Below are 13,159 nucleotides of genomic sequence, written 5' to 3' on the forward strand. Positions count from 1 at the left end.
CAGCGCCTTTAGGGGCGATTTCACCTCACTCCCCTGAGGAGGAGTGAGGGGGGGGGGGGGGGAGGAGTCAGGCTCAGAAGCTAGCGTCCCTCCCCGGCGGTCAGAGCGCCTCCCGATTGGCCGCCAGGTACTCTCCCCGGTCAGAGTGCCTCCTGATTGGCCGCCAGGTACTCCCCCCGGTCAGAGCGCCTCCTGATTGGCCGTCAGGTACTGCCCCCTGTCAGAGCGCCTCCTGATTGGCCGTCAGGTACTCCTCGGCTCTCTTGTGTGCCTCCAGGGCTTTGATGGTGTAGACATCCTGCGGCAGCTCAGACTTCCGCCGCGTCAAGACCTTGTCCTTCTTCATGTCCTTCATACCCTGGAGGACAAGAGGAGACACAGGTCAGTGAGAGACAGAGAGAGGGCAGGTTAAAGGTCACTGAGAGACAGAGAGAAGGCAGGTTAAAGGTCACAGAGACAGAGAGAGGGCAGGTTAAAGGTCACTGAGACACCACACAGCATACAGGTTGTTTTCCAATGTGTGCAATAGATCAGTCTGTAGTAGCCAGCGTCCTCTTCTATGCTGTGGTACGCTGGGGGGGGGGGGGGGGGGGGGGTCTACATCAACTCCACCAACAAACTGAACAAGCTGGTGAGGAAGACTAGCTCTGTAGTGGGAGTCAAAGTGAACAAGCTGGTGAGGAAGACTAGCTCTGTGGTGAGTCAAACTGAACAAGCTGGTGAGGAAGACTAGCTCTGTGGTGAGTCAAACTGAACAAGCTGGTGAGGAAGACTAGCTCTGTAGTGGGAGTCAAACTGAACAAGCTGGTGAGGAAGACTAGCTCTGTGGTGAGTCAAACTGAACAAGCTGGTGAGGAAGACTAGCTCTGTAGTGGGAGTCAAACTGAACAAGCTGGTGAGGAAGACTAGCTCTGTAGTGAGTCAAACTGAACAAGCTGGTGAGGAAGACTAGCTCTGTAGTGGGAGTCAAACTGAACAAGCTGGTGAGGAAGACTAGCTCTGTGGTGAGTCAAACTGAACAAGCTGGTGAGGAAGACTAGCTCTGTGGTGAGAGTTAAACTGAACAAGCTGGTGAGGAAGACTAGCTATGTAACCTACCAGGAGGAGGTTGATGTACTGGCACACTGGTGCCGGGATAACAGCCTACTCCTGAACATTGGTAAAACCGTGGATCGTGAATTTTAGGAGAATACAGCAGGGGACACACAAGCCACTGTGGATAAATGAGGCTATCATAGACAGTAGGGGTGTAAAGGTACACGTATCCGTACCAAACCGAACCGTTTCAGTGTGTACCGTACCGTACGGCTGTGTAGTGTACCGAACGAAAACAATGTTAAAAGTTAACCACTAACGACCGCCCACCGGGGGCTGTTTTTTTTTCCCACAATCTAATATAATAATTATTATAAAAAATTTAAATAAAAATGTACAAGTCGATTATTAATTTCAATATAGAATATTCGTTGACAGCCCTACAAGTACAATTAGTTACTGCACACTACACACTGCACACTATTCCCGAGTGGAACATGGAAAGCCAACCTTCCCCCACTGAACCAAAAACCCTTACCGAACCTCGACTTCAAAACCGAGGTACGTACCGTACCGTGGTTTTTGTGTACCGTTACACCCCTAGTAAACAGGGTGAGCAGTTCTAAGTACCTGGGAGTCCACATCACAGAGGACCTGACATGGACAACTCACATAGACACTGTGGTAAAAAAGGTGAAACAGCCCCTCTACCACCTGAGACAATTAAGGAAGTTCAGAGTATCAGGGAAGATACTCCACTCCTTCTACTCCGGGGCTGTAGAGAGCATTCTGACTGGGAACATCACTGCCTGGTTTGGGAACAGCACGGCACAGGACAGGAAGGCCCTACAGAGAGTGGTGCGCTCAGCAGAGTGTACTATGGGTATTGCACTACCAGCCCTGCACGACTTATATAACAGGAGGTGCAAATCCAGAGCCTGCAGAATAATGAAAGACCCTCACCACCCCAACAACAGCCTGTTCAAGCTGCTGCGGTCAGGCAAGAGCCTCCGCATATACGCAGCAAGAACAGAGAGACTCAGGCTCAGCTTCTTCCCTCAGGCCCTCAGAACACTGATCTCTCCACACACAAGCACACATGGACACACACATTCTGCACTCGCTCACACACAAACAAACCATAGGTCACTTTAAACACACAAGAAAAGGACACTTAAAGAAAGGGAAAAAAGGACACTTTAAGAAAATAACTTGTTGTGATTATTGCATAGTATAGTTAGTAATAGCAAGTATTAGGGGTGGGGGGGGGGGGAATCAATACGTAGTAGTATTGCGATACTTTGCGTGGCGATACTGTATCGATACAGGGACGCCAAGTATCGATATTAAATTATTCATAAAAAAGAAACTTTTTTTTGTATAAGGAAGTTGCATTGTTCATTTCAATACCTGTAATAGTACAGTAGTCCACACACACATGTGCATTCAGTTAAGTTGGAATATGACTAATACAAACAGTTCAGTTTGTCAGGTACATGCAACACAGATTACAGTGTTTACATCTGTCTGCTTGAGAAAATACCATGTTCTGCAATAAAAATTATTGAAGTGAGATGAACAGACTGAACTTTATTTTATTAGATAAAACATGTTGACAAAGTTTTATTTTGCAGTTGAAAAAAGGTAATAAATAAAATGTGATAAAATTGTTTTCCTTCCCTGCAATACTCAGTGTATCGCGATATATTTAGCATCGCGATACTATCGTATCGTGACGAAAGTATCGCGATAGTATCGTATCGTGAGGTCTCTGGCGATTCCCACCCCTAGCAAGTATAGCATAGGGACATAGAAGTAAAACTGTATATTGTTTAGTCGTGTACATAGGACCCAGTGCCTTTAAGTCGTAGCTCAACATTGTCTTGCAATTATCTCAGGATTTATTAACATGTCTATTTTATCATGTCTATTCTACTTATTTTATTTACTATTTACTATTGTATTCTTGCACAATCGTAGCGGGCATGGCCAACCGCATTTCACTGTATGCCCTGGTATGTATGTGATAAATAAACCTCTTGAATCTCAAACTGAACAAGCTGGTGAGGAAGGCTAGCGGTGTGTGTGTGTGTGTGTGTGTGTGTGTGTGTGTGTGTGTGTGTGTGTAGTTGTCTTACCGGTGTCGCCTCTCTCTCCACAGTCTTCTTCAGCAGCTGTATGTCCTCAGCTGTAGGTGTTTCTGTCTCCATGGAGTAAAGAGCCAGACCTCCACTCTCACTGTACATCATGTACTACACACACACACACACACACACACACACACACACACACACACACACACACAGGAAAGAGTAGAGACAATGTTATGAATGAGGAAACCTAGTGAGATATACCCACTTATGTCCAGCACTCCTCACATCTCAAGGGCAGACAGACATATGAGCACAAGTGTAAACAGAACACTTTCATCTGCAACGTGTCGCCGAGTGGTTATCTGTCACACTGAATGACTGCAGGCAAGACCTTCAGAGGGTTGAATCTTAAAGGTCCCCTGTCTTATAAATGGCCGTTTCCAGTGTTTAGCATTGTTTTCTAGCAATGTGGGGTTGTATCAACAATGTCTGTGTCTCAGATTCTCTTTTTGTCGGATTGCTCCAATTCAGATGAGACAAGATCCTCCCCCCAGTGAACTAAGCCATTCTGATTTGACTGTTTTGCTGATGTGAATAAGGCACTGATCTGCGTATCTCAGCCCCTGGTTGTAGTCACCGCCCCCACAATCAACAATTCGCTCAACAACGGAGCAGTGGGAATGTCTGACCACTAAGCGTGTCTGATTCTTAACCACCAAAACCTGCACTTTTTTTTTTTTTTTTTTTTTTTACAACGTTTATTTTTATCATATCTTTAGTTAATTATATTGTTTACACTGCAGGCCGGGGGTTCAATTTCCTACTGAGGTATTTTCTACTGTTATCTCTACTGTCTTTGTTCTACTGTTCTCTAGTGTGAAATAAAAAAGGGCAGAAGATGAATGTAATGTGAAACACAGTCACCTCTTCCTGTGGATGGAGCCCGGGGCGCAGGGGGTGGAGCTTGTTGACCTGCAGGGGACAGAAAACATTTAGGAGTAATTCCCTCTGTTCCAGTCTTCTCTCTTTACACACACATATATATATATATATAAACACACACACCACACTGCTTCCTTAATTAAAAATGTCAACTCTTTCTTTCCACTGCCCTAGGAGCTGAAGTCACAGGAGATGACAATTAGACCTGATAATTAGATCAGTCTGGAAGAAAAGACGAGGGAGGAAAAAAAGGAGAAAGGCGAAATTGACAGATTTAATTAAAACACAACCCCGTTAGACCCTGGGTAAACCCTGTTAAACAACCCCGTTAGACCCTGGGTAAACCCTGTTAAACAACCCTGTTAAACCCTGGTAAACCATGTTATCCCCTGCTATCCCCTGTTAAACCTGCCTCCACCTACATGCTCCGATAACCTTCACATCTAAGGTGAATAGTGTGACAGGTTGGTATGATGACAATGCTAAATAATGCTTTCAGAGAACTAGAGCGTGGAGTTCATGGGCTGGTATCCATCCAGGTTTTGTAACCCTGGCCCTATTTCTTACTCACTAATAATAATGCTGATCCATACAGACCTTTCTCAACACACAAGCCATGCCGTTCCTCATGCCAACTCTGGATCGTTAGCCACAAACCAATGCAAAGTCAATGAGGTCGAGCTCCTGTCTGTACGAGCTGACTTCAGCTCATTGAAATCTTACTCCGTGCACCATGGAGTCGATCCTCAGTGATCTACTCTGTGCACCATGGAGTCGATCCTCAGTGATCTACTCTGTGCACCATGGAGTCGAACCTCAGTGATCTACTCTGTGCACCATGGAGTCGATCCTCAGTGATCTACTCCGTGCACCATGGAGTCGAACCTCAGTGATCTACTCTGTGCACCATGGAGTCGAACCTCAGTGATAATAATAATAACTTTATTTGTATAGCACTTTTCATACAGGGGTTGCAGTTCAAAGTGCTTCACAACAGTAAAAAATACAGGAATAAGCGAGCATAAAAAGATAGACAGGTAGCAAGGTATGGCAAATCAGTGTTTCACATTAGGATCTAGCATCCCAATAGGCTCTCCGCTTACAGTTTTCAGTAACACAAATAGTAAAAATAGTTTAAAGTGATTCAGTTTAAAAATAGTCAAAAAATTATAAAATAGAACGGACATAAAAAATACAGGCATGAGCGAGCATAGCAAGGTATGGCAAATCACAGTGTTTCACATTAGGATCTAGCATCCTAATAGGCTCTCTATTCAGTAATACAAATAATCACAGTGTTTCACATTTGGATCTAGCAAATAATAAAAATAGTTTAAAATGATTCAGTTTTCAGTAAGAAGTAAAAAGTGCAATAACCGACACATGAATTTGATAGGCAGTGTACAAGAGTAGGCAAGGTAAGAATAGTGCAGGTAAATACAAGTTGTGTCAGGATATCCCTGATGTTTCCTCTTGCCACTAGGTGGTAGCAGATATCTATCAGTGAAATGCCTGAGCAAAGAGATAGGTTTTAAGCTGTCTTTTAAAGATGTCTAGCGAGTTGGCTTCCCTGATGTTTTGGGGTAGTTTGTTCCATAGTTTTGGGGCATAGTTGATAAAGGCTGCATTACCGATCCTCTTTTGACTGCTTCTGGGAGCCTCTAGTAGTCCAGCAGCTGATGATCGCAGTGTTCTTGCTGGTGTGTAATTTATTAGAGTGTTGGCGATGTAGCTAGGTCCCTGTCAATTTAGAGCTTTGTATGTAAGGAGAAGGACTTTAAAGTAAATTCTAAATGTTACAGGAAGCCAGTGTAAAGCAGCTAAGACTGGACTAATGTGCTCTCTCCTTTTGGTTCTAGTTAGCAGTCGGGCTGCAGAGTTTTGGATTAGCTGAAGTCTCTCTGTGGTTTTCTTAGGGAGACCTGTGAAAAGTGCATTACAGTAGTCTAACCGACTAGATATGAATGCATGAATTAGCTTCTCAGCATCGTTCTGATTAATAAATGGTCGTACTTTTGCTATATTTCTGAGATGGAAGAACGATGTTTTCGTCACTTTGCTAATATGAGAATTGAAGTTCAGTTCTGAATCTATGATAACCCCAAGACTAGTGACCTCAGATTTGATGCAAGGGGTTAGTCCCCCCAGGTTCTTTATTAATGTTTCTTTTTTAGTTTTGGAGCCGATAATTAGAATTTCAGTTTTGTTCTCGTTTAGTTTCAGGAAGTTCTTACTCATCCATTTAGTTATTGCCAGTAAGCAGTCTGTAATGGAGCTAATCGCTGTATTATTTGGTTCAGCAGATATGTACAGTTGTGTATCATCCGCATAGCTATGGAAATCTACATTATGTTCTCTGATGATATCACCCAGCGGTAACATGTAAAGGGAGAAGAGTAAAGGACCTAAGCAACTCCCTTGTGCAACTCCATAGTTGTTGTCGTATATATCAGACATGTGATCTCCTAGTTTAACATAGAATTTCCTCCCTCTGATGTATGTTTTAAACCAGCCCAGCACATGTTCTGAGAAACCGACATGGTTTTCAAGACGATCGATTAGAATATCGTGATCGATTGTATCAAATGCTGCACTGAGATCTAACAGGATAAGGATGGAGATCTTATTCTCGTCAGAGTTTAGTCTGAGGTCACTGATTATTTTGGTGAGGGCAGTTTCAGTGCTATGATATTTGCTGAATCCTGACTGAAATTCTTCTAAGATGTTGTTTTCTTCAAGAAAGGAATTTATTTGAACGGAAACTATCTTTTCAAGTACTTTACTAATGAATGGTAGGTTGGATATTGGACGATAATTTACCATTTCATTACTATCCAAGTTAGTTTTTTTTAGTAATGGCTTTACAACTGCTGTTTTAAAGGCATCTGGGAAAATACCAGTCCTAAGGGAAGTGTTTATGATATCTAGCACAGGGCTTGAAACACTATTAAATACCCGTTTGAAGAAAGCTGTAGGTATAGGGTCAATGTCTGAGGTGGAGGAGTTACATTCTGAGACAGTTTTGCAGAGTACATCTAATGTGATGCATGTGAAACTTCTCATGGTTACATTGCGCGGTTTGCCGCAATCAGCTTTATTTCCATCATGAGTAATGCTGGCCCTGATCAAGGTTATTTTGTTCTTAAAGAATAGTGCGAGTTCTTCACACTTAACCGTTGATGACTGAGGAGGTGTAGGGGCAGTGTTGAGTAGTACATTAATAGTGGAAAAAAGGATTCTGGAGTTTCCAGCATTTTCTGTAATGATTTTAGAGAAGTAATCCTTCCTTGCTAAGCGGATGGTTTTATTATAAGCAGTTAAAGCATCTTTGTATATATCACAGCATATGGTGGTTTTTGTTTTTCTCCATTTTCGCTCCGCTGCACGACATTTCCTTTTTTCTTTGTTGACAGCATTATAGTTCAACCAGGGCGAGGCTCTAGTTTTCTTCTTTTTCGTTTTTAATGGGGCGACAGAATTTAATATAGATGACATTGCATCATTGAGATTTTCTATCATTTCATTTAGAGAGCTGTCATGATTGTGTGGTTCATGTAGTCTGATAAGATCAATGAACTTTGATTCAGCTTTGTCGTTTAGGAGCCTCTTTTTAACTATGATTTCTTTTTTTGTTTTAGTAAGGGTTATTTGAGTATCAAAAAATATACAGTGATGGTCGGAGAGAGGTAATTCAGTTATTGAGATATTTGTTATGCTTAGCCCAGTTGTTGTTATAACTAAGTCTAGTGTATTCCCAAGCCTGTGAGTTGCATTTGTTATATGCTGTATTAGGTCAAAGCTATCCAGTAGATTTTTTAGTTCTATAGTTTTGGAGTCTGTTTTCTTATTAAAATGGATGTTCAAGTCTCCATTTAGGATCACCTTATCATATCCGGTAACGCATAGTGAGATCAGTTCAGAGAGCTCCTGTATAAATATTGGTGAGTGTCTAGGCGGGCGGTATATTGTGACAATAATAGTTGATTCTGTTTTTAGTTCAATGGCAAGATATTCCATTGACATGAACTCGCCTAGTTCTGTGATTCTAAACAAGAGTTTTGAGGAGAAGATTGCTGCAACTCCTCCACCCCTTTTATTTTTTCTGGGTATTTGAAAAAAGTTATAGTCTGGTGGACAAGCTTCTATCATTATTGATGTAGCTGTGTCATTATTTAGCCATGTCTCTACTAGGCAGATGCAATCTAAGTAATTTTCTTTAATCAGATCATTTACTAAGAATGTTTTATTATTCAGTGATCTTTTAGGAAAGCTAATTTTATTTGTTGGACTTCTTTAGAGGAGGCCTGCTTTGGCTTGACCTTGATGGCCCTGAGGTTAATAGCAGGTAAATGCATTGATGGCGTATATATTTTTTCACCATGCCACTGGCTGGTTATGATTACCGGTATGTTTTGAGAGATGGCATGGCAATTGTGCTATACTGCACCGTACTGACTGTACTGTGCTTTCGGGGACATTTGATCAGACGAGATGGCCTTGTGTGATATGGGGGGGGGGGGGGGGGGGGGGGGCGCCTTGTGTTGCTGCTGCAATTCGTGGTGAGATTGTGTCCTTCGTGATTATCTCTTGTGCTGGTATGAGTTTAATATTCTTGGAGGCCATTAAGGCATGACGCATGTTTGCTGATAGGAGCTTTGAACCTAAGCGATTTGGGAAGAAGCCATTTCTTTGAAAACGTTCTGGGTTATTCCAGAAAACATTGAAGTTGTCAATGAATTTCAGGCCGTGTACAAGACATGCAGTCCCTAACCATGAATACAAATTTAGGAGTCGACTGAAGGCTTCTTGTCCTCTGCGAAAGCATGCAATTGGTCCACTGATGGACACATTAGTGTCTATGTACACAGACTGATGTTTGTCTAGTGTGTTCATTAAACGTGTGAAATCGTCTTTCAAAGTCTCTGTGCCAGTCTTCTTTCGCAGGATGTCAAACGATCCAGAGTGAATGACAATTTTTGTTATGCCCGGTCTGATTAGTGTTGGAAGTATTTCGGCCAGCTCTTTCACAGATGTATTGTCTAGACAGATATTTTCTGTGTTTGCCATCTCCACATACCTTGTTGTGGAATCTCCAATCAGTATGCAGTCTATTTTTTGTGTAAAGTTAGCATTTTTCTTTCCAACAGTTTTGGGGCAGTTTGTTTTTGGGCTAGGCCTAGTCTGCCGGTTCTTACCACAGTCCTGTGGCCTTGGAAAAGCCTCGTTAGCCTTCTCAATAGCCGGCATGTTAACGCTGGTCCCGTACCTTCGGCGTTGGCTACCGCAACGTTCTCCTCGGCGCATGATAGTCTCTTCGCTGTTAGCCGTTAGCTCGGTCTGGGTCGTGTTTGCTAGCCGTGTCGCTCGTGGCTCTGTTTTCCTCGTCGTCTCCTCATTAGCGTGTGCTCCGATGTGCCGGCTGTTAGCTTCGCTAGCATTAGCGTGAGCTCCGGCATGCAAACTGTTTGCTTCGCTAGTGTTAGCGTGAGCTCCGGTATTCCTGCTATTAGCGTCGTGAGCTCCGTTCCGCTCGCTGTTTGCTTCGCTAGCGTCGTTAGCCACGCTTCTATGTCTCTTTGCTTTTGGTGTTGATATGTGTGTTTCCGCGAGTAGGTTGAAACTATTTCCTGGCGGTACCGGGGGCGAGGTAATAGTCGTGTTCCTGGTTCGTTTATTTCTCCTTTTATCCTTGACGGTGGTCTTTGGTCTAGCTCCTTGCTTGTGCCAAGGACCGTCTTTTGGGTGGTGCTGTACTGTAGCTACTAGCCCAGGCCAGGTCTCAACCATGGTATCGTTGGCTGTATTTGTAGTAGCTTCATAAATAGAGTCAATGAGTCGCTCATCTTGTTGGATTTGGTGCAGTGTAGAAACCCGAGCCTCCAGCTCTACAATCATCATACTCATCTTCAAGCAGTTAGTACATTCTGTGGGAGAGCCGAGTCCCGGCATCTTCCCTTATTTCCTGTCTTTTCAGGTTAGGCTAAACTGAAGCTAAGCTAGGTACTTAGCTGGTGGTGATGATGATGGTGGTGGTGGTGATGATGGTGGTGATGGTGGTGGTGATGGTGGGTCACTTCAACCGGGGTATCCGTCGCTCTCTCCTAAGCATTGCTCTGGAGCGGTCCGTTGCTCTATTACTCACACGACCAAACCACTGTCGTCTTCCGTCTCGTTAAAACTCAAAATAACAAGGAAACCTCTGTATTCCTCTTCTTTCATAAATATCCTCCTTCAGTGGCCGGCGTAGTCCTTTGTGTGTAGCTGATAAGACGGCTCGCTATTCCTCCCACGTACTCGTCCCACGTACTCGTCCTTTGGATGGAGCACTGTGGTCATAAATCTAAATAGATAAGAAAATTCACAGTTCTGGAGAAGTACCATAGGAACTGGAAGTTAACATACAGAGTAATTAAAGTTGAAAGGGCTGTATTAAATCATTATACTAGCGATAGGCAGAAAAAATGCGGAGCGACAGTAAAAAGCAGCTTGCTTTGCGGAAGCAGGAAGTCAGGATGGTCAGGAACCTCAGTGATCTACTCTGTGCACCATGGAGTCGATCCTCAGTGATCTACTCTGTGCACCATGGAGTCGATCCTCAGTGAGATTCAGTTGGCTTGTACAGACAGGCGCTGGACCTCACTGACTTTTTATGGGTTTGTGGCTAACGATCCAGAGTGACAGCCTGAAACATCCATTAAAAATAGGGATGCTCGATATTGGCTTTTTTACCGATACCGATATACCGATATTGTCAAACTCTTAATTTCCGATACAGATATCAACCGATACCGATATATGCAGGGTTCACCCTCCCCCCCCAAAAATTTAATAATTTCAGGTAATTAACATTACATATCTCTTGTTGTGGAATTAACACAACAATATGCATACTTTTGACAATAAATATTATCAGAATTTGTTCTTACTTGCTTGCCTGGGTAAATAAAGGTTATAGAAATGTAAAAAAAAAGAAAAAAAAATTGAAAACAGATACCGATATTTTCCGATAACACATTTTAATGCCGATATCGGCCCATAATATCGGTAGGCCGATAATATCGGACATCCCTAGTTTGTGGCTAACAATACAGAGTGACAGCCTGAAACATCCATTAAAAACACATTTGCGTTCCAGTCATGGTTTTGACTACACGCCCAGGCTTTTGCTATGTGATCATGCCGATAGTGAGAGCAGGGATATATATATATATTGATTGGATAGCACCCAACAACCATGTGAGCTTGTTAGTAGCTTCAGGGTATCTGCAGGTCTCAACAAGTTACCTTCTAGACTTTTTAAGACCGTTTTAATACCACTTAGTGGTATTACAATTCCACGTCGACCATACTAGCAAAAAAAAGGAAAACAGAGACACTGAAATAGCCCCACAAAAAACAACGACTTGAATACGACTTATAGAGGGAGAGAGAGACAGAGACACAGAGAGAGAGAGAGTAACCTGAGGATTCTGCTTGGCCAGCTCCTCTATCTTGTGCCAGATGTCCTCCCGTTCCTTCAGCTTGTACTTCTCTCTGTGAAGCACCAGCAACACGACACAACGTTGAGAAAATACAGAGAGGCCTTTTCCTTTCAGTTTGGTCTGGTCTATCTGGTGGGCGACCGCTACTTCACCAAGGTAGCCATGTCCATTCTGAAGACGCTCTGTGTGTTTATGTGGATGCTTCTTTGTGTGTATAGCATCATGTGTAGATGCCTGTCTGTATGTAGTGTGTATAGCATGTGTAGATGTCTGTATGTAGTGTGTATAGCATCATGTGTAGATGCCTGTCTGTATGTAGTGTGTATAGCATGTGTACATGCCTGTCTGTATGTAGTGTGTATAGCATCATGTGTAGATGCCTGTCTGTATGTAGTGTGTATAGCATCATGTGTACATGCCTGTCTGTATGTAGTGTGTATAGCATGTGTAGATGTCTGTATGTAGTGTGTATAGCATAATTTGTACATGCCTGTCTGAGTATGTAGTGTGTATATAGCATGTGTAGATGTCTGTATGTAGTGTGTATAGCATCATGTGTACATGCCTGTCTGAGTATGTAGTGTGTATAGCATGTGTAGATGTCTGTATGTAGTGTGTATAGCATCATGTGTACATGCCTGTCTGAGTATGTAGTGTGTATAGCATGTGTAGATGTCTGTATGTAGTGTGTATAGCATCATGTGTACATGCCTGTCTGTGTATGTAGTGTGTATAGCATCATGTGTACATGCCTGTCTGTGTATGTAGTGTGTATAGCATGTGTACTGCGCGCAATTGAAGTAAAGAGTCACTTCTGCACATTGGATCTAGAATAAAATTGTGTGTGAGAGTGTGTGCCTGTGCATGCACATGTGTATATAAGTGTGTGTGTGCGTGCACATTTGTATATAACTACACACCGTGTGTGTGTGTGTGTGTGTGTGTGTGTGTGTGTGTGTGTAGGCATTCACTCACTTCTGTTTCTCGGCCTTGTATTGTTGTGTGCAGTCGTCAAACAGCTTCTGGTTCATCTCCATGAAGAGCTTCAGGGCGTTGTAGATCAGCCCGTGGATGGTCCTGCAGGAGAGAACCACAACAGTGACCCGACACTCATCCTCAAGGAGCATTTAGTCTTCAGTCTGAGTAGCCTGGAGATGAAGGGATGTGACCGCTGAGAGACATCCACGGTCGAGACATTGTTGACATGCTTTTGTATTATTACCCTGGTCTGAATGAAGACATTGAATTCAAATGTTTCCTATTCTTCTATATAACGTACCGACTGCTATTTCAATGCGTTAGCAAAAATAGGAGTTTAGAGAAATCTCAGCGCATTGGATCTGAAACCGGATTAATTAAGACGCAAATAAAGGAAGCAGTCATGAAACCGTTGCAGTCCTAAGAAAGAGGAGACCCGGGGCTTTCGATGGACGAATTTCATAAAACTACACTACCCAACTCACACCAGCCCGTCTAAACTGGAGGGGCTGACGTGAATTTTCTCGTATTATTTTCGTGATTATATCTCACGGGTCAAACAAACCTGAATGTTATTGCCATAAACTACAACGTATATTATTTCTATACATTTGTGTGAACATCTACAAA

The 13,159-nt window shown here is 43.0% G+C and overlaps 1 protein-coding gene across 2 annotated transcripts in view; it reads right to left on the reverse strand.

Annotated features, from left to right (window-relative positions):
- Positions 1–120: 120 nt before the first annotated feature.
- Positions 121–13,159, reverse strand: part of ppp2r5d (protein phosphatase 2, regulatory subunit B', delta) — a 92,615-nt gene continuing 79,576 nt past the window's right edge. For both annotated transcript variants that reach the window (XM_084321782.1, XM_084321781.1), the window contains exons 13-17: positions 12,527–12,628; positions 11,531–11,603; positions 4,053–4,100; positions 3,174–3,287; positions 121–358 (exon numbers count right to left, since the gene is read on the reverse strand). In XM_084321782.1, the coding sequence (XP_084177908.1) occupies positions 221–358; positions 3,174–3,287; positions 4,053–4,100; positions 11,531–11,603; positions 12,527–12,628 (475 nt within the window). In that variant the 3' untranslated portion in view covers positions 121–220. The remainder of the gene's footprint in view (positions 359–3,173; positions 3,288–4,052; positions 4,101–11,530; positions 11,604–12,526; positions 12,629–13,159) is intronic.

Source organism: Notolepis coatsorum (assembly GCF_963971535.1).
Source record: "Notolepis coatsorum genome assembly, chromosome: 9".
Classification (NCBI taxonomy): domain Eukaryota; kingdom Metazoa; phylum Chordata; class Actinopteri; order Aulopiformes; family Paralepididae; genus Notolepis; species Notolepis coatsorum.